This window comes from Oryzias melastigma, linkage group LG12, assembly GCF_002922805.2.
Source record: "Oryzias melastigma strain HK-1 linkage group LG12, ASM292280v2, whole genome shotgun sequence".
NCBI classification, from domain to species: Eukaryota; Metazoa; Chordata; class Actinopteri; order Beloniformes; family Adrianichthyidae; genus Oryzias; species Oryzias melastigma.
The window spans coordinates 10092796-10119099 of NC_050523.1; the positions used below are offsets into that span (position 1 = coordinate 10092796).

At 37.2% G+C, this 26304-nt stretch overlaps 1 protein-coding gene across 1 annotated transcript in view; it reads left to right on the forward strand.

Annotated features, from left to right (window-relative positions):
- Nucleotides 1–26304, forward strand: part of arhgap24 (Rho GTPase activating protein 24) — a 63699-nt gene that overhangs the window by 4184 nt on the left and 33211 nt on the right. The window contains exons 2-3 of the mRNA XM_024299865.2: nucleotides 5346–5561; nucleotides 19398–19485. Of these exons, the coding sequence (XP_024155633.1) occupies nucleotides 5361–5561; nucleotides 19398–19485 (289 nt within the window). The 5' untranslated portion in view covers nucleotides 5346–5360. The remainder of the gene's footprint in view (nucleotides 1–5345; nucleotides 5562–19397; nucleotides 19486–26304) is intronic.

Consider the following 26304-nt stretch of genomic DNA (forward strand, 5'->3'; position numbering starts at 1 on the left):
CATAGCCATTCTCTCCCGCTAGCTTATAGCACCTCACAAGCCCAAGCTAACATTAGCGTGGCTAAAAAACAGTGAGCAATATTGGAGCTATCCAGCCATAAAGGTTTGAGCTGGATGGCAGCTTAGACAAAGAAAATGAAGACATGCATGGATCTATTTGTCTGCAAGAGGATGCTGCAGAATTTGAGTGGAGAAAGGAGACTTGCATGGGTGGGAGTCCACATGAGTCCATCATGATTTGAATAAAGGAATACTCTGAAGAGTAGTTTTAATCTTAAATTATTCTATATATGTCTTCTACAATGAAAAAAATGCTTCAGGACCATGTTAAAATCAATTTTTATTGGAGTGGGTCATTAAACACAGTTTTTTAAACATGTTTTGCATGTATCCGTTTACATCAAGTACTCATGCACTGGAATAATTCAGTGCTCACTTCAGTGCCACGGAATAACACTCTTTCATTACCTGAGAGTCATTAAGTAGCTGTATTTACGATATCACTGACAGATGTTTATTTTTGAACCAACAACGACATGTCCCAGAGCCTAAGACGGCCTGGTTCCATATCCATTACCGCCAGACGCAGACAAACAAAGATTTGCTTTGGGTACTTCTGTGCCAAAACAGAGGCAAACAGTGATGATGGCTTGAATAAATTGTGACAGAAAAGTCACAACTTTCATTCTGTTCTCTTCTACTCGACTAGTTTAAATTCATCCATTTTCATGCCACTTCCTCAAAGCCGCAGATATGTTGCGCCCCACTGAGAAATTACATGCTTGAAACCTTGTAGCTATCTTTGTGTTGTCCTTTCACATGCTCGGTGTTTATGTGCGGCTGTGTTTGCTGTACACTGCGTTTTTGTTGTTTACAGAGAAGGTCGGAGTGTCTCTTCCCACTCGCTTCTCAAAACGGTCAGAGTTCGCACGCGTGCTGTGAGAACATCCGGGTTGTGCTTTAATTCAAGATGTCTTCAGTGTTCCTTGGCAGATACGGCAGACTCGAGTCTAGACATGATACATGATTATTAAAATTACATTTGTTGCAAAGGGATGTTGATTTATTCACACATATTTAAAGACCCACTCCAATGAAATTTTTGTTTTTTAACATCTTCTTGAGGATGGAAGACATTCATAAAGAAATATTGCTCAAAAATGCCTTTCTGAGTAATTCTTTATTCATATCTTTGTGAATCAGGAGCAAACAAAAACATTCTGTTGGAAAAGAGCTTATTTGTGATGTAGAAAATAGACAGGGCGGGTCAAAACTCTTGAAACTATTCACTTATGTCCCTATGTAGAAACTTTGTCCAAGAAAATAAGCTTTTTTTTTTTTTGCCAAAAGCGCCATTATCAGAATTAAAAGATGCAACTGATCAAAAGACGATTGAAAATTCCTTAAAGTTCTTTTTATTAAAGTAGATTTCAGAACACATTTTGTCTGTGCTCTGTTTCCAAGGTTGAGGTTCTGTAGGATAAAAAAATTAATAAAACCCATTGAGTTGCAATGGTTATTTTTGGAGACTGCGGCTCAAGGGACAAAAAGGCTGCTCCAAATAGCATGCAATCATCCAATGCACTCACAGGTGTTACACAGAAACACGAGATACCCCTCCACCACGCTGTTTTTATGTGCTGAGTGGACACAGCAGTCAAGAATTGATGGCTTCCTACAATTGCTTTGCATCTGATCCAATCCACACCTGGTGCCAGAAAAGGTGGTCCTTTGAAAGTGCAGGTGTGAAAAATGAGTGAGTCATCTCACTTTTAGTTTAGTTTTTGCTGTTACCTTCAAAGGCTTCAAAGATTAATTATGTAGAAAGTTAAAGGACTGTTGTGGGTGGATGCTTTCTAGAACATAACATAAACATGGCAGTCTTCTTGGGTTTCTCATTTTTTTTCCTCTTTCACCTCCGCTTGCCACTCCAGTAGACAACATACTCTGCTCTGGCATGTTCTAATTGACTGAACCAGATAATCATTCATGAGTAGGGCTTGGACATCTGGAAATCATGCGGACACTGCAGCCCTCGAGGGCTGGAGTTGCCTATTCCTGTCCCAGACAATCCAAGAGAAATGATTACTCCCAGCAGGTTCTCCTCTTGGTTCGACATGGCCAAAATACTCAACTGTGACCCAAACACCCAGATTCTTAAACATTGTCGTCTTGGGAACTAAATTGTCCCTGATATGACTTGAAGAAGTATAGACTTTGAACTGACGTGAAGCTCAATACTAGTCAACACACAAGCTACTCTTTCTCTTTTGTCCACTGGGTAAAACTAACGCCTGGTCTCCAGGTTTGGGTGTTTTATATAAGAAACAAAATGTCCAAACACCTTCTGGTGCATGGACTACAGCAGCAATGAAAGATGACTGTTGACTTGGACTCAAACTAGACCTAACAATAGCGACAACAGAGAAACAAGTATGTTGATGCTTCTCATGTTCTACTTTTGTCTGATTGCAGCATAGTTTCGATCTAAAGTTCATACTTCCTTCCTTTGACTTCCTATGGTCCTTGGGGCCACTGTCTTCACACTTCCTTAATCACATCTGATTTTGTAAATTCAATAATGACATAAATACTATAAAGCTGTGGTGCAGTGGTAGAGTGGTCAACCTCTAATCAAAAGGTTTCTGGATCAGTTTCCCCCTTTGGCTGCCCATTTGTTGTTATATTTTTGATCTCGACCCTGAGCCCAATATTAGTTATAGTTGTCTAGCTAGCATTTTGCAGCCCAACCACCATTAGAATGCATGCATGGGCATTTGGGACTTGTGAACTACTATGGGTCTTATTAAATGTAGAAAAGTGCTTTGTAAGTACACACCATTTACCATACTTAACTTTACCATCTTATTTCAATCTATTTATAGTTGATCACAAAAAAACAACTGTACAACCAAGTGATCGTAAACAAAACCTTGAGACTTAATGTGATGAAGCTGCAATTTTTTCAGTATATTGTGCATATATTTCGTATTCTTTTCTTGCATATCTGGTCCCTGACTTTAAAAGTTTGCTTAATTTCAAAGACAAATAGCTTTTTTTTTTTAAAACACTGAAATATTATAGAGATAAACGTTCCCAGAAGGTCAAAATTTACTTCATCGTGTCGACTAAAAGCTTCTCGTGATTGACATCGAGGTCATGTTTGCAACTTCTCTTCTTGTAGAGCAGTTTTTTTTCTTGTGAATGAACCACAAAGCAGTGCTAATTTTAAATAATGTTCTTGCTTTCGGTTGCTTGTTCACATAGAGGAAGCTCGGAGTTATTTTTATTTTACTGTGTGGCCTTAACAGTGCTTTTAAAGTATATTCTATTCAGGAAGTGTGACACTGTGGACATGCAATCATCCGTTTACATACAGCAGGGAATCTGCATCAGTCAAACAAATGTGTGAATGACACATTTCCATCTGGTTCATGTGTTAGTTTCACTTGCATGGAAGTTCACATGCATGCAGCTCACTCCATTTGGCAGAAGTGTAAAATGATGACATAAAAAAACAAATTCCTTATCTACTGAAATGATTTAGCTCGAGCTTTCATGACATGTTTTCACAGTTACAGCTTCCACAATGTGTTCAAAATTAAATTATTTTAAGGAAGGCAGTTTTCATCTAATGATGTCTTTGGAGTGTGTAATCAAAGGTTTTAAAATGATCTTAGTATCTATCATGCACTTGCTTCTCCAACGCAGTGTGGAACACTGTGGAGCAGCATCTGGATCTCATTTGGACCTGTGGCCTGGTTGGACATCCACCAAACCAAGCAGGAGGAGAGCCGCTGACAAACTGGCAGAGCTTAAAGCTGACAACAGCAGTATCTGTGTGTCATGCAGATGCAGATCTAATCAGAAAAACAAAGAAAAAATACAATACATTACAACATATTATCTACATTTGAACAATGTAGGATTTTGAACACAATTTTAACTGATGTTTGAGATTGAAGATACATCTGCTCTAATAGGATGGTGGTTTCTTAACTAAAGACTTTCCTTTGACAAACCAACCACAGATTACAACATTCAAATGAATTATCCTCTACTCGAAGACATTTGCTGCCATTTAAAAACTTTACATAAAACATGAAGGCAAATGTACAGAGATATGAATCAGAAAAATATTAGAGGATGGAACGCCAAACAACACTCGCTTAACCCTTTAACACAAGAACTGTCATTGGCAACACCTAAATAGCACACACTCTTTGATGTACTGTCTCAGCAAGCAGGGCCAGGTGGGTTTTTTTTTTTTTGTTTGAAAGTGGGCAGAAAATGCGGGCCGCGAATGGTTTGTCCACAGTTTCCGTGGTGGTCCCACCTGTGTTAGCCACATTGGCTTAAGTGGGCACTCAGCGGACAGCGGAGCTAGTTAGCTTGCTAGAGTTAAGCTTGCTAGCTCGCTACAGTGAAGCTCGCTACAGTGGAGCTCGCTACAGCGAAGCTCGCTACAGCGGAGCTCAATACAGCGGAGCTCGCTAGCTCAATACAGCGGAGCTTGCAAGTTCGCTACAGTGGAGCTTGCTAGCTTGCTAGAGTTAAGCTTGCTAGCTTGCTACAGTGAAGCTCGCTACAGCAGAGCTTGCTAGCTCAATGCAGCTGAGCTCACTACAATGGAGCTCACTATCATATTACACCATCCACTGAGGGCCTATTTAAGCCAATGTGGCAAACACAGGTGGGACCACCACAGAAACTGTGGACAAACCCAATAGGGACCCACATTTTCTGCCCACTTTTAAACCATACGGGGCCCACTTGGCACTGCTGGCTGGGATAAGTCTTTGTCTGTTTACACAATCAACGTGAATTCTGACACAGCTTTCCATATCAGCTTTGCACCAATGTATCAGTGCAATTTCTGTGCTTCAGAATCTGCTGGAATGACGTTAATTGAAGAGTTACGGTGGTCAAAAGAATGTAAACACTGGAGCTAAAGCTCTTGCATAAAAGGGTTAAAATTTTTAAAAACAACACATTTCCTTTTTTTTTTTTACCAGTTAATAAGGAAAAATTACATTTAAAGGTTACTGGTAAAATGACTGATGTGGAGTTAAAAAAGACCAAAGATGGAATGTGGAAAAACAGGCTCAAACTACAGTGAAGCCATTAGAAAAGCAGATGACAGAATGGACAAGGGAACCATGACATCCAATCTGTCTTTAGAGGAGTACCCCGGTTGATTGGCAGGCCAGCTCTGTGTGTGGTTTAAAGATGAAAAATAACAGTGTTGAGTTTTATTGTTTTGACAGAGTTCCCAGTTCTTCCTTGCTATCCAGAGTTTTCACCTGCTGTGAATCAAAACAGATCCAATTTATTTGTATTTGTAGACTGGTGTTGCTGTAATGGACGACCAGGGTGGGTCAAATGGCAGTCCTCAGCGCAGTGGAGGTCTACCGAGATCTGAGGCTCAAAGGCCGACCGTCATCAGGTGTGGATGGCTCAGGAAGCAAGGAGGTTTTGTCAAGACGTGGCATACTCGCTGGTTCGTACTGAGAGGGGATCAACTCTACTACTACAAAGATGAGGAGGAGACCAAAGCCTTGGTAAGGCCACAAAAGCACTAAACTACTGGGTTATAATTTGATTTTTATTTATCCTTTTCACATCGTATGTGATCTAATATGCTCAGTGATTGATTGTCCACACTGTCTATGATTGTAGGTTTGTGCACCCATACCAAAGACTTTATGCTACACATTAGGGCTGTATGACCATTTTTCGATCTACATACTACAATCCGATTCACTGATCTAAGATCAATCCAGGACATCTTTATCACAAACTTCAACCAGTGTGACTCGGAGATAAATACCTTCTTGCAAGTTAATCGAGTGTAAATTCAATATGTGTACAAACAAACAAGCAAACAAGAATACTTTCACATTTCACATTATTTCATTTTTTCAGCTTAAAATTCATAGTATTTACATTAACTACTTTTTTGGTTTTCTCTCAAAGTGGTCTGCTGGAGAGTCAGTTTGCATTCACTCTGTTGCAGAATGTATTTTATTTATTTATATTATATATATATTTATTTTCATTTGTTTTACTGTATTTTATTTGCACACTAGTCAAGACTGCTGGGTGGTGGTGGGCTGCTCGTCTGGGGTTGGGGGGCTCTGTGGTGGACCCGCAGACCCTGGTCTGAGTGTTTGGCGGGATTGCCAGGTGGGGGGATTCCCTCCGCAGCCCCAGGGGTCCTGGCTGCTGCTGCTGCTTCGGCGGGGGGTCTTGGTGTGGGGATGGCCGGACACTCATCCCCTTTGTACATCCCATCATCATCCACCTCAGCGGAACATAAAAATTCACCTGAGCACAGGTGTCAGCTCACCTTTGCACTAATGACAGAATGAAAGGCTTTATGTGTGTGGGTTTATATGCATAAGTATGTGTGAACTGCAGTTGTATTGTGTATATTTTGACTAGTTTAAATGTGAAGACCGTATGTTTGTAACAACTAAGTGTATGTGTAGACAGGCCCCACCCATTCCAGATTGCCATTTATACCTGGTTGATTTATGATCAATCATATTTTTCTCTAAATTCCCTTCTTTTGCCTTTCTTTTGTGCTAACACCCCCCTCCCCCCCCTGCCTTTACTTCTTTTCTGTCCCGTTCAACAAAAAAAGAAAAAAAGATACAAGCATAATCAATACAAATAAAGTTTAGCATAAAATACAAAAGAGGTTTATACGAATATACACTTTGCATGTTAGAAGATCATTAACTCCTGTTGTGACAATAAAACCTGGCTAACACAAGAGGCTCTTAGCTATCATCTGTTTGCTCAACTGTTGGACAGGACAAGTTTACCAAAAAAAAAAAAAAAAGAAACTAGTCAAGACCAAAATTTGCTTATGTGATCTACATCAGAGTTAAGGTTGACTTTCACACCTGTCAAATGAAGTGAATTTTCTTTGGTAAAAACTCAGTGTGAAAGAGTCAAAAGAGTCATTTGAGCTTTCCAAATGGAATAAAATTGAAAAAAAAGAAAAAAAAGATTATGTCAATGAATAAATGAGTCTGACATTTTGTAATATCTGCAGAACTACAGGTAACTCTTCCTTTTAGAGTACAGTACTTACAGTGTATTTAAGTGGTATTGGCATGGTACTTGTTTGTACCTACCTGGTACTTACAGGGTATTTACATAATACGTTTTATGGCACTTACTCTGTGCTTACGTGGTACTTGCTGGGTATTATGTGGTACTGTTTGGTTCATATTTATGTGGTACATACTGGGTATTTATATTGTACCTACTGAGTATTTATACTATACATACTAGTTTTTTATATAGTATTTACTGGGTATTTACATTTTGTGTCAATGTGTCTTTTGTAGTACTTACCACATGTGAGAACGAGGTAAGCACCAATAAAGTACCTTGAATTTACTAATTCTCTTATGGTATGTTTTATTGTATTTACAATGTGTAACAAGATAGTAGGTTAACAGAAACTAACCTTAAAATACTGTGAAAAAAGGCCCAGAATTTACTTTCTACTTACTTATAAGCAAGTTTATAAGCAAGTTTATATGCGTTTCATGAAACTCACTGTATATAAGAGGATTGGTAATTGTATAATACTTATGTGGTATCTTATTGTGTTTTTCATGGTACTTACTATTAATGAAAGCAGAGTAAGTACACATAAAGTATCATTTATTGTATGTGAATTTTACATTTTAACTTATCTTTAGTGGTACTTACCTTTTAAAAGGAGTTATTAGTTACACAGAGACTACCTGTTAATTACAATGAACTAGTAGGTACAAAAAAGTACCATGTGAATACCAAATTCCACTTAAGTACTGTAAAAGAAAGAGTTACTGCACTGTGATTTAAAAATGATGGATGCTTGGTTAGGCAATTCGACTAACTACTATATACAAAAAATAGAATTAACTAAAGATTAAAAAATACATTTTAATTAGTACTAATCAAACTACTTTTACTTGGTAAATATAAGCTAAAGTTTTTTGTTTTTTCCCCATTGGGCCTCCCTGATGGAGAGAAATTGGTAATGCCCATGACAAAGCCATCTCCATCGTTACTGTCACCAGGCAACCTCTCTCACTGAGCATCTGTACTCAAGGCTGAACAAAGAAGCAGCCAGACATATGGTAGGTCTCCATGACAAAGCAGAAAACCAAGACACGCTCAATATTTATTCTCATCTGGTGAGTTTAATAAGGTTCCTTATTTGTCTTTGGTGCAGTTGAGCTGACACATTTCATATTCAAATTAGTCATAATATTTACTTTTTTGTTGCAAAAAAGAAGAACCTCATTGCTGTCTGTAAAATCAATTCCTTCATTTTAAGGGGGAAAAACTGACACTCAAGCAGAAGCAACATCTTTATTCTGTTTGTCTGCCCACTCGTCTTTAGTTGGCTGATTTCCCAGCAAACTAAGCCCGACCCAAGCCACATCAACAGCAGAAGTCTGTGGAGGTTTGAATCTCCAGACCTGAAGGTGGGCCGCTGGCCAGACTCAGCAGTGGAGCTATTACTCACAGCTGGTTTTAGGAGCTTGAGTCTTTAAGAAGTGCACTTAAAAGTAGAGGCTGGCCCTCCGTTTTGAGTACCAATTGTTTTATTTTTGATCTTGGAAGTCTACCAATCTTTTTGCAAATGTAGGAACATGCTTCTTCCTATATAGAAGTAAAAAAATGGGGGGAAAAAAATGCTAATTTTTCAAAAAATACTTCCCTTTCTTGATTAATTTACCAGAAAAGATGGATTTTTGCAGCTACAATAGCAGACATAAGAGGGAAAAACTTTTTTCTTTTTAGTTCTAATGCTACCAACTTTTGCTCTACTTCTTACCTGAAGCCAAAACGAATACCTGAAACTTCTAGCTTTGAATGGAAGGAGAACATTTCAGTTAAACTAGGTCAGTTGCAGGAGAACTCCTTAAATCTCCATGACCTCCAAGGCAGAGAGGAATGGAGCGCCACAAAAGCAATATGATAGTGCCAGCAGAGTTGGAGATAGCAAGCCCAGCATCCCATAGGGAAAAATCACAAGTAGGACAAAGAGGAGACAAAGTCAAGACTGTCTGCATTCCTGGCCTTTAAAGTCAGTCTTAAAGGTCAGGGCAATCAGACATACTCAAGGAAACCTTCAGAACACTTTTCTGAACATGGACTTCTGTGCAGCGGCATGATACTGACCTGAAAAAACCTCATGACGCAGATGTGTGAAGCCATGTCCACAACAGCTATTAATTAAGACTCCCTCACACTGTGAAGTCTCCGTTTGTTCATAGTCACATTAGCCTAATTACTACCTCCTCAGTGGGAGAAAAAACATCTGCCCTTTTCCATGAAACCGCAAGTGTCACTGAGATGATGCCTGATTTATGAAGCTCAGCACAGAATTAATTTATGATCATCATTAGGGAGAGAAATTAAAAAGTCGTGATCCTTTTTTGTTTCACATCAAGTAACCAGCAATAAAAAACCAACTAGAGAGCTAAAACCGTTTGAGTTTTTGTGTCTAATTTACCTATAAATGTGCATAAAAAATAATATAGAGTTCATTCTCTGAGTTGCAAAAGTAGTTTTGCAATGATAAAACTTGATAAAAAAAATGTTACAATTCTTTTAGTGTAACAAACCCCTCTAAAGGAGCAGATATTATTGTACTTTTGATGCACATGAAGTGACATGTAAGTAAGATTATGTAAATATAATCAATTTAGTTTTTTTTTTTTTTTTTTATATCAAGCACAATTTTTTGTGTTTGATTGTGTGGCCCAGTGACAGGTTGTCCATGGTGTACTACCCTTGGCCAACAGTTGTCAGGAGGGGTTCCAGCATCCCTGTGATCCCGAAAGGGAGACAGCAGGTTAAGAAAATGGATAGATGGTGTGATCCCCCGCTCTTAATATGCATTAGAGTAGCAGAATCAGCTCATTCATGGATGGTAAAACAAGCAGAAGTGCTTAAGTCCATCCCTAGACATCAGTCTGTCTATAACAGGGGTACCCAAATCCAGGCCTTGAGGGCCGGTGTCCAACATGTTTTCCAACCAACCTGCCATTGAAGCTCCTTATTGGCTAAACACACCTGATCCAGGTAACCAGCAGCAGATAAGGCAGGATTTCTGGAAAACTAGCAAGGGGCTGGCCCTCGGTGAATGACATACGCCCCTAGTCTATAACAACTAAAAGAAACTAAAGCCATGTCTAAGGATTAGTGGAGGGAAATCTATTTCTAGATGCATCAATTCTGAATTTTAAGTAATCGATGATCAATAAATGCATTTGATTTAAAGTAAAAGTAACAATTAGAGCTAAACATCAAGCATTTTTCGCTGAAAAGCACAATTGAAGAACACACAAACATGGCTAAGATCTCGTCATCCAACCAGCCTCAATTTCATTTAAAAAGACCGTTTGGAAGTAATTTGGCTTTCATAGTATTGAGAGTCAATTAGATAAAAGTCATTCATTGTATAAGTTGTCACACCAACTTGAAATATGTAGGCAACACATCAAATTTGCAAAATCACAATGTGTGGCTAGCAAGACACTATTTTTTTGTTCGGTGTGAGTTAAAGAGCTTGTTTATTAAAGCTGTTCTAAAGATAAAATGTTGTTGAGATCAGGAAAAAAAATGCCTTTTGATGCTGAGAAACATATTTGATTATAAAACAAAATACATTTCAGGTCACAATTGCAATGTTCTTAATAAAAGTTAAGCTGGTATACTGATCTTTTTTTTTTTTTAACTTAAAAATGCACTTTGGTGAAGAAAAGTAAGTCATATTGGTCTAGTGTATTGCAATAAAGTTTAAGAAATTTCTAGAGTACTCTGATTGGAAAGTATTGATCTAAAACCCTAAAAGTGATGAGACATGTTTGTTTTCTTCTACCAGTTCTTGTCTGACCTACACCTTACACATGTTGGAACAGCCTGAAATTAAGAAAATATCTTGAGATAATAAAATCAAATCTTTGGCTTCTCTGCATCAATTTGAGACTTTTTGTTCTTAAAAAGGTTTGTGAGATTTATAAAACAATATGTCCTCCAGAAACTACTCTAAGGAATTTCACAGCAGGATAAAAACTTTTCAAAGTTTTAATAGGAAAGACCTGTTTAGTTCGACCTGAAGAGGTAACCTTTATTCATCCACCTATCTTTGTTTTACTGGTACAAGCCAAACTGTTCTGCAGGGAGAAACTGTAACATGATGCACTGTTTTCTCCAAGCCTCAGTGAAACAGGGATGATTGTAGATAAGATTATACTCGAAAGTGTGTCACGGCGAAGGTGGTCATGTTTTGTCTTCTCCGGTTGTGCCAAACCTCACATTGCAGTGCGAGGAATCTGAAGAATGGGAGTCAGATGGAGGTGAAGGGTCACATGCACAGGGTACAGCATGTGTAGGCTTAGTGTCAACATACCATCTGCCTGCCCCTACTCGTCCGTGGAGATGTAAGAACAAGCAGGCACGGAATCCCTCATATTCTAATGCACACGCACACTCACAAACATGCTCAGATTTCATCTCTTTGAGTCATAAACAAAGACAGTATTCATGCACTGACTGAAACGCTTTCATTATACCCATTTAAACTGCTTAAAAATGGATTTGCATGCCACTGGAGGAAGGTTATGAATGAGCAAAATGATTGTAAATTGATATTTTGCAGCTATTTATTTGGATTTAGAATTTGGTCCATCCATCCAACCATCCATCTATCTTCCACTTATCTATGAAGACACCAAGATACTTAAACTCTTCCACTTGAGGCAGGAATACTCCGTCTATCTGGAAAGACAGAACTGCCATGAACTGTGACTTTTGACTTGAAGATGTTAATTCTTATTCCAACTGCTTCTCACTTGAATACAAACCAGTTCAGAAGACACTAAAAGTCCTCGATCAGTGAAGCCAGCAGAAAAATATCAATTGTATAAAGTAAAAAGTCCCAAAACTGTACTTTCTAATGCCCCTGGCTGCGCCCAGAATTTCTGTCCATTAAAACTATGAATAGAACTGGAGACAAAGGGGATTCTTCCAAGAACCCAACATCCACTGGGAACAGGTTCAACTTACTGTCAGCAGGACAAACCAAACTTTTGCTTTGGTTGTTCAGAGACCATGATCCTCGTGATCCTAGAGCAGGAGGGTCAAAATCCAGGCCTTGTGGGCCGACCTTCTGCTGGTTTTCCAGAAATTCTGTGTCATCTGCTGCTGATAATCTGGATAAGGAGTTTCAATGGCAGGTTGGTTGGAAAACATGTAAGACACCGGCCCTTAAGACCCAGATTCTGACAACCTTGTCCAAGAGTATCTCCCACAGAGATTAAAACAAAGTCTTTGTTGGGAAGTATTGTTTGTGCCACTCTGCCTGCATTACAGACCAGAAGGACAACACATGAATCACACTGCACCAAACAGACAGACCAGACAGTCCATGACTGAGTGCAGGAACAAGATCCTTTCACCGACCAGGTCTTCTCGCCACCTTCAATACATATTAGCTGAGCTGTGGGACTAAAACCAAACCCTCACCAGTTGGTCACTTCTTACCATAGTAACTCCAGACTGTATGTGAGCTCAACTTCTCTTTAGGATTTGAATTTTAGCACCCAAAATGTGAGTGGAGACAATCGCCACTTCTATCCAGTACAGCTCAGGCTCTTGCATTAATTCCTACTCTATCCTACTTATTTAGGTACCATTCCATGTCCCAATGGTTAGATCCCATTTCTGTGGATTGGGTCATTGAGGCCCTGAGTGTCTACCCATGCCACACAGCACCAACCCCTAGTAGTCTTCCTTACAGGCAACCAATCCCACGTCATCTTTTTGGGCTGAGGCTGGCCGGGTCCCGTGGGAAAAGGCCCAGCTTCCAAGCGCTCGCCTGTCAGTCCGGACCTTGCTTTTAAGGTGTCCAGTTTCCATAGGGGGTATTTAAATCTCTCTTAGTCTGGCTCATCACGTGAGACCTGTCTGTCATGAGAGACCTGACCAGGGGTATTTGCCCCAGACAGGGAAGCCCCTAGGGTCACTCAAGCTATCAACTCCTCCCACCACTACCACAGCAGGTAGTCAGTTGATGAAAGGGGGGATTAAGAAGTTAACATCTTAAATAAGAGAAATAATAATGTGGTCAAACAAGAAATCTTGTCAAAATACACACAAATATTGCTGCTTTAATGATGCAATGAGTCTTTCTAGGTTTAGACTGAAACTGGCTTGTGAAGTCATTTAGCTAAAGCAAATAAAGTGACACTTTAAGAGCCTCTGCTCTTTCATTATAATTCACAATACAAGACTGGAACTTCTTGCAGTTATTTTGATGCCAAGAGCCACTCTGTAGTCTCATTTGACAGTGATGAATATGGACAAAAACAACCTTTTACTGCGATCTAGGTTCCGGTATGACATTGAGACGTGATCTAACTCTCATTCTTGTTTGTGGAATGTGAAGAAAGTGGACACCGTCCAAATTTCCTCTTTTGTGTTCTTCATTAAAACCACGCTTATCGTCTTCTGGTCACAGACACAACATTTATACTATCGTGCCACAGTAAGTGCACATGTGACAGCTGATGTTGAATCCTCTTATTACTGGCTTACTGTGGTTGAGCAATAACTCCAGACAAAGGGATTTTTTTTTAGCAGGCTAAACATATAGTAAAACGGGAAAGAAATATTTAGCTTCACCAGAGGATATTTCTGTATTAGTATTCTTTCAGTATGTTCTACGTGTAATTACTATGTCCCTTCATTCTTATGTGGCACAGAATCTTTAATTGTCTCTAACTTTGGGGGAGTAAGTCAGTTGCAACAAGTTTATGCAAGCTGGTTTTGTAAGCAGTTATGAATGCATTAAGAGAGCTGGAAACAGTGTCTTGCAATGGACTTTTGGGCGTGGTGGCTTTTGTGCAAACAAACATTAGCTTTTTCAAAAGATAATGACAGTGAAGTACAAAAGCCTGAAGAATATATAGCACATAGCATATACAATACAAGCACTGATAACTGCATTCTGACCTGATAAATTTAGACTGAATTCATTTCTGCAGTGCCTGTGTTAAGTCATGAATGCATTTGTGAATATTTAGGTGTCAAAAAGCCCAAAATGTTTTTTAAATCCCACAATAGCAGAACTTAACAGACAGAAGAAGAAAAAGGAATGAGGCTGATGAAGAAGTAAATCTGTGAGACTATATGTAACTGGTGAAGTTTGACAAAGAATAAGCCAGAGCCAATTGTAAACAATCACTCATTGGTTTGCATCCAGTCCAGAATTTAGTTCTTCGTTTATCAGTGACAATTCTGGTTATGCAGCAACGCCTGGCTTTCTGTTATTTTTCCTCAACACAATAAATATTTTTGTTTTGCATCCCTGAGGCTGCTTTCTCTGTTCATTTGCATTTACTTGAAAATTCCACCCAAATAGAAAAAAAAAACAACGCTGTATGTCACACACTGAAAGACAATGTGGGGAATCATTAACTGAGTCAGAACTGGTGACAAAAATAAGTAACAGCAGTATCAGTTTATGACAGATAATCTATTTTAGCATTTTGATCAAACCCATAATTAGAATAAAGTCATTTCTACATTTGGAGATATTAGTTAATATAATATGGATTTTCTATTAAAAAATATGCATGAATTGGAATATTTTTTTTGGTTATGTTCTGAAATTTACCCTGTAGCCAGGTTCATGTTCATGATGTTTTCATTTCTGTTCATTGTTCATACATGTTTGCAGATTATTATTCCAGAATAAATCCACTTAAACAACTTTCAATATTTTACTCTCCAAAATACAATATTCTGACAAATTATACAAGTTGCAAATAAAGTAAATGTTAAAAGAAAAAAACTTTAAATGTCTTTTCTTGTATGTCATTTTAAACAAAAAATTGAAAAGTATAAAAAAGTGTTTTCTGTCTATAAAACATATCATGTCACAATTATACAAGATATGGCTGGTAATAAGAATAATATTATAAAATGATCTGAGGGGCCGGATTTGGCCCCCGGGCCTTGACTTTGACACATGTGCTCTAGAGGATTTCTTTAGTTATGGAGTTTTTTAATTGACATTTTTCCCCCGCTGTGGCATGTTTTGTCATTAAATTAGTGTGAGTCATAATCTTTCCTGCTGCTGAGTTTTCCTCTACAAGATCAACTGTTTTTTCATCAATTTCTTTCTCCTTGTTTCTGTTTTGGCAGGTTCAAGTTTATATATTAAATATTTAAGTTTCCGCCACCAAGTCTGGTCTCCTTCTGCATTTTTGGGTCCCACACCATCAGTTCCTGACAAGAATTGTTCTAAGCAAACACATTATGTTGATACAAATGTGTTTTAATAAAAAAATAAAAGATTTAAGTATGCACTAGTGCCAGTATGTACACATAAAGTGGGTACTGACAATGGTGTTTTAGACGGGTGGAGTTTGTAGTGACACCAAACATCGACTTGAAACTGATGCTGGAAATCATTTTTATTCTGACAAGCTTGAAAATTAGTTTTTATTAAAGCAATAAATCTTTTCTCTCTGAAGAGAAAGTCAACTGAAAACTGCCTGTTGTTCCTGCAGCACAGCCTGCTCGCTCCGCGGTGTCCTGAAAGCCGTTGGTCACACCGAGTTACCTGAAGGAGTCCCTGGAGAAGGCCTTCCAGGCTCATAATTAGGCACAGTAATGTGTACATCTATTATTTATACGTGTTCGAGCATTTCAGGTTTATGTATCCCACTCGGTTTATGGTTGGGTGATATACGCGGCCTTTAGGAATGATGGAAGCAAGCAGCTGAGATTTCTTCAGTCTGGTGGACTGAAAATGAAAGTCTGAGAACTCAAGTAATAATATATTATTTATTGTTCAGTTGCAGGTTGAAGCAAATATCCAGCATCCACCCGAAAGAGCAAGAAAATGCTCACTTTGAGATGAGGACACCTGCAAATCCATGTTACTGTGTAACAGATTGTGAGAAAGGAAATTGACTCCTGCCTGCATATTTGCTCATTTTGCTTGTCAAATCACTACTGCAGCTGTGTTCCCCTTTTGAATGTTTGCAAAGAAGAAACCGAGAGTTAAACGTTAAACCGACGCTCTTATAATATTTTTGCATGAAACACATGGGTGGCCTTTACAGCCAAAGAGCAAAGACATCGCCGTTTTAGTCTGTTTCCACTATTTGATTTACTCCCCAACCCATGTAGGGTGAGAAAAAGTTACAAACATTTCCCTCTTCTTCCACTTTTAGGGGCTAATAAACATTTTATAGTTTCAGTGTTTTGTTGTCTAGGATAAAAACATAGTTTTTTATTGTCCTCTGGCATCTTTTCACAGGATACAGCTTTTTAAATTATTTCTCCTGAAAATGTCTTTTTCGCTATAAAGGTTTTTTTTATTTTAAGGTATAGGAGTGCTGCAGTTTTCTGTTCATCCCAACCCAGTCACAAATCCACTCCACTCTAAGTCAGTGATAAATCCAGTTGTAGAGGCATCTATGCGTAGATAAATCATAAGCTATGAGGCTTTTTATGCTGGAGTGATTTTCTAAGAAAATTCTATGAAAATTGTCCAACAAGGAATAGTTGGAAGATGTATAAAACAGTTCTTAACCCTCTTTAGGGACAAAGTAAGTTTTAGTAACAGAAACAAAAGTGATATTTTGGGACAAGGATCGTATGCGGTAATAATATACAATTCAGACTTTTTTTAGAGGGATCTTCACATGCGATGAGTTCTGAGATGTTGCGGGACACTAAAGACTTGAATATGATACGAGCGCTAACTTTATTTCTACAGAACATTTTAAAACAATGTAACAAAGCTAAAAAAAAAACCACAAATAACTAGCATTATGCTAGCATTTAGCTGTTGCAAATCTGCAACGCCTGCCCAGAGAGATTTAAAAACGCTCTTCAAGTAATATTTAGTTCAATCCACTTTAACCTTTGCTAATCCAGAGACTTTTTGAGCTTTTTCCCCCTACTTTACACCTATTCACTTATCATTAAAATTATTTTTGTGGCAATGCCTGCTATCCCTCTCTATTGTACAACCCCACTTTGTTTTTTCCCCCATATGATTTTAATAATATAACGGAATATTTCCACAATAAACCTGATCCTTATAAAAAAAAAGTTTGAGTACAAGATTTTGCCTATTTTTACAGCAAAAATCACAATAATGGAAATTAAACCATTTTTATGTTTTATATTAAAATATCAAACACGTAGAGACAAAAGAGAAATATATAAATCCACAAAGACAAGGTGAGAACAATGCGAAAATTGATAAAAAAAAACAGGTGAACATCCACTCAAAGTTCCAAAGGGGTTACAAATATTTATAATAAGTCTTGTTTTAAGTTAAATTGTATATGTAAAAATGCTAACGGAGAGGTTGGTGTCATTGTAAAGAACAGTCCTACTTTGATTATCTTTTCATCTATTGTCAATGCATTCCCAGCGTTCTTTTAATTTAGACTTTTCCATTTTTTGCCAAAATTTAAAAACCTGTTTTTTTCTAGGACATAATTTCTGCAGATCTGCAGTAGTTTATTCTCTGAGTTGTGGGTGGAACCATTGGTGAATAGTAAGCCTTTGCTCCCTCACTTCCCATCATCCATCTGTTTACACTCTCTCCCGCTAGCTTCCTGCCCCTCACAACCCCAATCTAACATTAGAGCAAAAATGGAGAGCAATATTGGCGCAATCCAACTGTAGGAAGCAGGAAAATGAGCAGGAAGCTTGTTGCTAGCTGTAACTTCTACATCACACCTAAAAGCTTTTAGTATTTAGTATTTGTAAATACTCAGAAATACTATTTTAGAATTAATTTTCTTTAAATATGTCCTCCATTATGAGAAAAATGCAACAAGAGCATGTTAAAACACCCAAAAAAGTTTTTTTATTGCGAGGTCTTGAGGATAGGAAGCTAACCTCAGTTTGTCTTCCTCTTGAGAACAGCATGACAGAAAAAGTCCTTTATTTTTTACTGATAAAAATCTTTGATTGCACAAAGAAACTTTTTTTAGGTTCTTTTGTTACCCACACAAACGTCACATCTGGTGCATTTTTTTTTTTGCTTTTTGCCCAGAGGCCATGCGTTCACCTAAAAGAAACATCCGCCATTAAACACACAGTTTCACTGACAGTATTCCAGTGTCCATGCCAAATAAAAGAAATGGTCCAATTAGATGTGGAAGTCACTGCTGGGTACAGCCTTTAAAAAAAAGCCCCCCTGATGGACAGATCTCCTGCTTTAAGGTTGAACCTCTTCCTGTCACATTCCTAAAATAGGATGTTTGTATTTCCTCTACATAACAACAATCTGAAAAGTACAAAAAAAATGTGGATCATTGTCATCTTTTCTTTTCCACCATCAAAACTGTCTTGAAAAGACAAACTACATTTAATTCCTACCCTGCTTCCCCTAGAACTGACACAATGTGAGGATGAAAATATCTGCACTCAATGAAAAACAAGCTCTTTATGGTCGGTTTTAATCTGGAGATGTTGAAGCAAAGCAGATTCTCCGGCTGACAGCCACATCAAATGAGCCCCTTCCCTCATCGCTCCTCCACTCCTGCCTGTCTCATCGTTATGTCTTTACAGCCCTTGATCTGGAGCCTCAGGTGGGGTTTCACTTCCTGGTTGTCACAGTTATGGTTCATTAAGGAGGAAAGAGACTCCCTCTTTACATCCCGTTAATGTGCACGGGTTCTTTGGTACTGACGCTGTCACCCGCGCACAGCTTGTCTGCATTAGTCTGACCCACATAGAGGTCAGTGTAATGGCTGTCAGATGCTGCACTGAAGGTGAAAGTCGTCTGAAGTTTGCCTGCTGATTGTTAAGATTTCAGTTTTTAGAAGAAAACAAAAATACAAATTCATAAATCTACGTTTGATCAATTCGTTTAAGAACAAACTCCCTCCTCCGTGTTGAACATTATCAGCTTTTTCTGCTCTGCAGATTGTTTGACTCCGCTCCTATTTGAAGCAGATGGTGAGTGTGAGCAGAGATGTGTTTTTGTGATGTTGCCACATCAGTAACCACTCAAGTCCATCATCCAGAACCGTTTCAAGGAGGACCTGCACACCTCATTACAACCTGAAAACCTTCAGAATCTGTAAAAAAAAAAAAATCTCTATGAAAAATAAAAGCACACTGAGATGAAGGGTTTTGATGTTACACTAACAGCTGGAAAAGTTGCACCGTCTGCAGAGTCGCTTTATGCTTCCCACATATGTCATGTATAAATCAAATGTTGGATCTCGAGCCGGGAAGTTTTTCCAACATCCAACACTGTGTCAGCCATTAAATAATTGCTTCAAAATGACAAAACTGAGCTGTCTTCTTTGTTGTTTTTTTTCTGTCCTCCACAGGGAGCCATTTTTTTACCTGGAAACAAAGTCGCAGAGCATCCGACCAGCGGGGATGAAGGGGGCAAATTTATATTTGAGGTCATTCCAGGTAAGACTAAAACACTTATTGAGTGCAGAGCGATGGAACACAGAGAAGCAGATGGATCAAATAAAAATGGTTGACAAAACCATTGAGAAAATAAGTGTTTAACTAATGACAGCTAACAATTTGCTTTCATCAGCTTTTTATCTTTTTGCTTTGAAGACGTGATGTCAGATGGAGGATTTCAAACCAGACAGAATACTTTTTTTGTTGTTGTTGTTGTTTTTTAAAAAATATAGTCAGGCAAAACCAGCTACCAGAAAGTGACAACATTTACCCTTTTTGTTGCTGTTGCTTTCCAAAAATGAAGCCAAAAACTGTTGTTTTGATTGTAGGAAAAAAAAAACATTTTTGCTGAACATCAGTCTGGGTTTAAACATTTAATACAACATTTGGAAATTGTCTTTTTTAAAGTAAAAGATGAAAATATTTAACATAAAAGCAAAACTGTCCGACTTCTAAAGTTCTCCCTTAACATATTCGTGTTTGTGACAGCAGAACTCTAAAAAAATGAACACTTTTCTGAGGGTTACCAAGAGAAAATGGTAAAAAGTTGTGAGGTAAGCTTGTGATTTAGCAGTTTAAACGTGAACTTATTGCAGGAAAATCTCCCTAAACCATCAGTTTAACATGGTGGCAGAGGATTCATGATTGGGGCTTGTTTTTCTGCCCCTGTACTTCTCTGTATAAGCCAGTGGAGCGTCTTCCAACAACAAAGTGAAAATTGCTTTGTGTGAATATTATCCAAAGGAGCAAATCTAAAACAGAACAAATAAACTTGATTTTAAATGCTGTGGCTGGATGTTGAGATAATTTAGAAGATAGCCGACTATCTGAGAAGGTTTTAAAGATGATGCAGTGTCTGTGTAAAATAGAACTTTGAGTTTTCTTCATATTTTATTTGCTTTTGTTCTTTTTTTACCTAAAATATAATAGGTTTTCTTTAGTTTTGGCACAGGGGAACCTTTTTTTTGCCATAATACTCAGACTTATTTTGGATAGAGATTTTTTATTGTTGTCTTTTTTCCATAAAATAATGTGTATCAGTCATTTTAAGAGCTCTGATCATCTTCCTGGACTCAATTTATTGATGCAGGTATTTTACCCTTTTATGACTTGCATATTTTAGAGTCTCTAAACTGAGGTGAGATGATTGCAAGTACTCAGTAGAGCAGGATGTACTGCCATTAATTTCCAGAATCAGTTTGATTAACTTCACCAAAGCCTGGATGGATTTGATTCTGATTTTTTTAATTTATTTTTTTGACCACTAGGTGGCGGTCACGCTACAGCGTTACACCCTATTCCAGAAGTAGAAGAAAGTGTGAGAAAAAAAACTACTTTTGACCACAAACGGTTAGTTTAAGCAAATATTTCCTTAAAAGAGTTTGTGAATCTCATCCCTGTGAGTTTATAAAGATGTGAATTTAGTCAGTAATGTGTGTTTAGGTCAACCAAGCATTAGCATTAGCCGTCCTTATACTTTAAGGCTTTAGCTTTATGCGTTAGATCGATCTCTACTTTTATGGATCTATTATTGGTCTATTAAGCTTAGATCAATTAATATTGATTAATCGATTTTTATCAACTCGGCCCTCTAAAAGGAGTTGGAATTGCCCTTTTTCTTCCCAGAACTGCCACAGGAAGCTGATTCTACCTTTTAAATAACATTACAGTCAAAGCAGAATTTCTGCTACTCATCAAGTAAAACTAAACACACAAAATTTGATGTTTAAGGCCAACAAGTTTTGAAAAGTTGATGCAAAACTCAACTAAATCAACAAGAACAGTTGAGTTTTACTACGCGTTCTTTTAGGATTTTTGAGCAGTTTGTGTTGACCACATGAAGACAATCATTCATCAATCATTCATGCAGGTCAGTTAAGGATAGGTTAAGACAAGGGTTACATAATGGATTTATGCAGCTGCAGGAGGTGACAGAAACACTGTTTGAGTGTCTGATGTTTGCTTGAGAGCCTGTCCGCCGTGTCCTTTGCTGTTTTTGGCATTTCAGAGGAGCATAGTTTTAAACAGAAGGTAGCTCTCCAGTGGTTTCAACTGATGGTGACCCACGAGAAACACAAAGCTAATGTCTCTTTTCATGACACATGCTTAATCTGTTACTGGAAAGAAAGTTGTTTTTTAATATAATTTTAATATATTGATTATATGTTTCAGTTTAAGTGATAGGTTAAGTAAATTATTGACCACATAATCTACTCTGATACATTACAGTAGCAAAAAATTTAAAACAATTTTTTTTAATCAAAAAGTTTTGCTTTTTTTTCCTTTTTGTGTTGATATAGAATTATTTTTAACTTATTTTTACTTTATTTTTAGTGTGACCTAACCAAACCCATCTCCACATTCTGATCCCTTCATCAGAAAGAGGAAAAAGTGCAAAAGCATAAATTCCCATTTGGACTTCTGGAAAACTGACCTAATCTGCCTAAAAATCATGGATATCGCCGCTCAAGACGCCATTTGCACCACTGAGTGGAAACCAAATCATAGATGATTGCTGAAGAAGGCTTTGGCTTTCAATATATCATCCGAAAACACAAATTTTAGTCTAAACTAGTTACTGAATTATTTTTTTTTCTGCCACACATTCTTGTATTTTGTGCAGATTTGGGCTTTTTGACTCTAAATAGAACATTTCATGTGGAAAGTGCAACAAATCCCTATTGGTACTGCTTAAAATATATAACAGAATCTGCATAAAAGTAAAGTGTGGACACCTTTTTACATTTATGACTTCAGGATTGCAGTTTTTAATATTCAAACAGCCCCTTACATCACCCCAGCGCTGTCCAAATTTATGTCTTCTTCAAGCTGTCGAAGTTTTGATTAAATGCTGCACACACACACATGCACAAGCACACACACCTGAATGAGAAAGCTCAGACAGCCTCTGCAGTCTCGCATGTCTCCCCCACTCTGCATCAGTCTGTGTGCTCCCACTTACTGTTGGAAAACAACAACTGGGTTATGAGGGAGCCTATAAAGGAGTCTAAGAGAAGCAAGAAAAGCACAACGCATTTATTCCACTGCTCTAAATCTGGCTCTGCAGTCAGAAAACACCATTCTCTGGCAGGCATGGTGTGGCAGTGAGAGTGAACAGAGATATCTGTTGTCTTGTAGGGATGGTGATGGAGGTTTTTAAGCAAGTAAAAAAAAAAATCTGATTTAAAGAATAAAGAAGTAAAAGAAAGTTAACAATCCATGGTGGATTCACCACTCTGCTCCTCCTCACATCTGGAGGATATGATGTGTGAGGGGCCAAACTCACCACAACATTTAGACTAGAATCACGGCTGTTTGTGTTATTTTCAACCGTTCGGCGTGAAAAAGTGAGCAGAAACAGAGGAGCTTTTGTTTCAGTAACCCAAACTTCAGTTGTTTTCCAGTGACATTGTTTTCCATTACTCCAGCATGTCAGAGCATGCACAGAATATATACCTTTGAGGGCTGTTTTTGGCATCTAACATCAAGATTATGTAATTTAAGGTGTGCAATTTATGCTCTGATAGATTTAGGACTTTTCCAGCCTTTCTGGAAACCAGAACTAACTGAAAAAATGACGTAAAAAGCCTCTCGTAGACATGAATTACTGTCAGAATAAAAATGTGATATTGCTTTGTGCATATATCTGGAATACATATCAGAACATCCTGCCTCTAAGGCTCACTGTGCAGTTTTTATCTGCTACTTAATCCTCCAAAGAATGCTGCATGGGGCTGAGCTGTGAACAGCAGAGTGAGGCTGCAGAGTCTTCAAACAGCAAATTATGAATTCAGGGTAAATGGCAAAGATTATTATTCTACCCCTAATTGTTTATGTAAGGTGTACCTGTTCCTAAATGTCACGCTCCACCATCCAACTGTGATTAATTATCTCATTTTTGTTCAGCAAGGACGAGCAGAGGAAACACTCCCTGCTGTTTTGTCGGAGTCTTTACCAAAGCTCCAATAAAAATGACTTTGGCTACAGTGTGAATTTCACCTTCAAGTCTTTAGATTTGAGTTTATCTTGTATGTAAGTTCTTAGCCAGACTTTAATTATTATGGGATTTTCTTTGGGGGGGTCACCATCCACAGTCACAAGTGAAACCTGATGCCTTATATTCTTGAGTTTAACTCAAGTGTCTGTAAATCTAAAAAAAAAGAAAATATTAGGGACAGCTAAAGTTTTATTTAAAAAAAAATCTTAGATTGTGTCTTACTAAAGCCTAGAAAGTATTATTATGGGAAGCACCGAATCTAACTTATTATAAACTACTGTTTTGTTGAAGTTCTAATGGAGCCTTTTCTTAAGAAAACCTCTGCTGCCCTCTTGTGGCTTCTATAAGCAATAGCATTAAGTCTGGTATGTGGCTAGATCACAAATCTATGGAAAAATATAAAATATATATTAAAAAAACAAACAAATATATTAAAACTTTGAAGAACTTGAACTTTAAAAATAAAATAAATCATTAAAAAATATATTTTTAAAATAAATACAATTTTTTTAAGAAATAAAAATGTTTAAACATTGATTTAAACAAATAAACATTTGTTAAAAAACTATGAAAATATTATAAAATATAGTCAATATTTTTAAAAATATTAATAAAATATATTGAAAAAGTATTTAAAATAATTTAAAAATTATATTACATAAAAATATATAAATAAAATGTTTTAAAATATTAAAAAAATAAACCAAGATTGAAATATTTTTTTTAAAAATATCATTTAAATTAACAAATAAGCTTAATACATTTTTTAATAATTAACATTTTAATTACATATATAAAAATGTGCATATATATATATATGTGTGTGTGTAAAATATGGGGAAAACTGGCCAAATGTATCAAAATCATTTTAAATAGATAACAGTTCAGTTAAGATCGCAAAGTTTCTGTGAACCTTTCAGCAGCTAAAAAGGACTAACTCTATGAATATAATCTTTATTTAATTTTCTAACCAAAACTTTATTTGCCTTTTTCAAATTTCTTAGAATTCTTTTTCGATAGATATATTTTTACTGTTGCTTTTGAATGCAAATCAAGAAAAAAATATGCAGTTTGTTACACTGAAATCTGTTACCCTGTGGATGTAAACAAAAAACATCCTAATTTAAAACTCTAATGGGACTCCGTCATTTTAGTTTTAACTTAAAACCATTAATATTCATAGACTGTCAATTTCTCTTTTCTACTTTCCCCTCGAAAAACACAATTTAAACCTAAGTAATTTCAGAAACCACGTGTGAAGTCTTGCCAATTTATGAATGAAAGGTTGCACTGATTCATTTTATACTAAGGTACATGTTTTATACTCTAGCAAAAGATTGAAATTAAAACTACATGAAAATCTGACCTTTGCTGACTGAAAAAAAAATAATAATAATAATAATAATACGTCTTTGTTGGAGGATAAGGTACCTTAACTGTCACGTCAGTCCTCTCCTCCAAGAATATGAATCAGTATTGACTAAAAGTTATATTATTACAGTTATATATTAAAGGCTGTTGATAGATGTGCAATTTTGTAACCGCAGATGAGGGCACTGTTCATTATGGTGAAGGTAATTATTAGTGTGGGTAAGCCAGAAGGTAGACTGAAAGGATCTAGTGTTGATAATGGACAGAAGAATGAGGTAGAGCAGTAGCTGATAACCACACAAAAACAATTATTCACTTGTGCAGGAAATGTGACAGACTGAGAATATTAAGTATTTGAGGTTAAGTAAAAGAAAATGCAGGAATCTGCTGCAGGTGGTGTGTAACCGACGGGATTTATGGAGACAGTCTTCAAATAGGCTTCCATGTAACATTAGTCATGGGTCGTTTTTGCTGTACGTATGTTGCAGCGTGCAAGGAGTCCTGCAACCACTGCTGCAGCTTATACTGTGTCGCATTTTAGTGATTATCATTTTTTTATCCAAGAGCGGTTGCAGAACGAATCAGTTGAAATTCCTCCACAGCTCTGCTGTGGCCTCCATGCTATGTATTATAACAATATTCAGTCTGGGGGGAGATGAGCTATTTCAGTCACCTGATGTGTTATCTACAGCTTCATGGAGAAAATTATAGGATTGAGAACTTGACTTTGTGGAACCAAATAATTAAAAGTCTATAAATGGAGAGGATAAGCTACCAAACCCTAGAAAACATTGAACTGGTGGCAAAAAAAAAAGATTTCTCTGATGTTTACTAGTCTTTCCCAATGTTGCTTCAATAGAATTTTTTTTTATATCTCACACTGCTTCTGTATTATTATTTTTGTTTTAATCAGCAAAGATTCTTTGTTTTAAAATGTTTAACAAATATAGAAAAACATTTTTTTTGGCTTTCTTTATATTTTATACAGAGATGTGAACTTACAATTAGGCAAAGATAGGCAATCGCCCGTAACAATATGGGGGCCCCAAGCTGAACACTTAATAAAAGTGTCTGAAACAAATTTTATTCCCCATCATTATTTAACTCTCTGCTTTAAAAGAAACACCTCAAATCACTAAAATCATGTGACTTATCATGTGAAAGTCTTTCGTCCTCCCCCGTCCCTCTGTGGATATGGTATATTCCAGGTTAGGAACAGAGGCAGCGTTGCCAGGTTGGGTGACTTACAGTCCATTTGGCTGTTTTTTTTTTCTGACTTTGCTGGCAAAAATTTACCCCAACTACATTTGTGAGAAGTAAAAAATACAAGAACAATTTTCACTTTTGTTCAAGAAACTTGACATATTAAAGAAAAGACAGAAGACTGTCATTTGTTCCAACAAGGAAGTCAGTGATTAATAAATTAGCACTCTCAATAAATTTAATGTTTT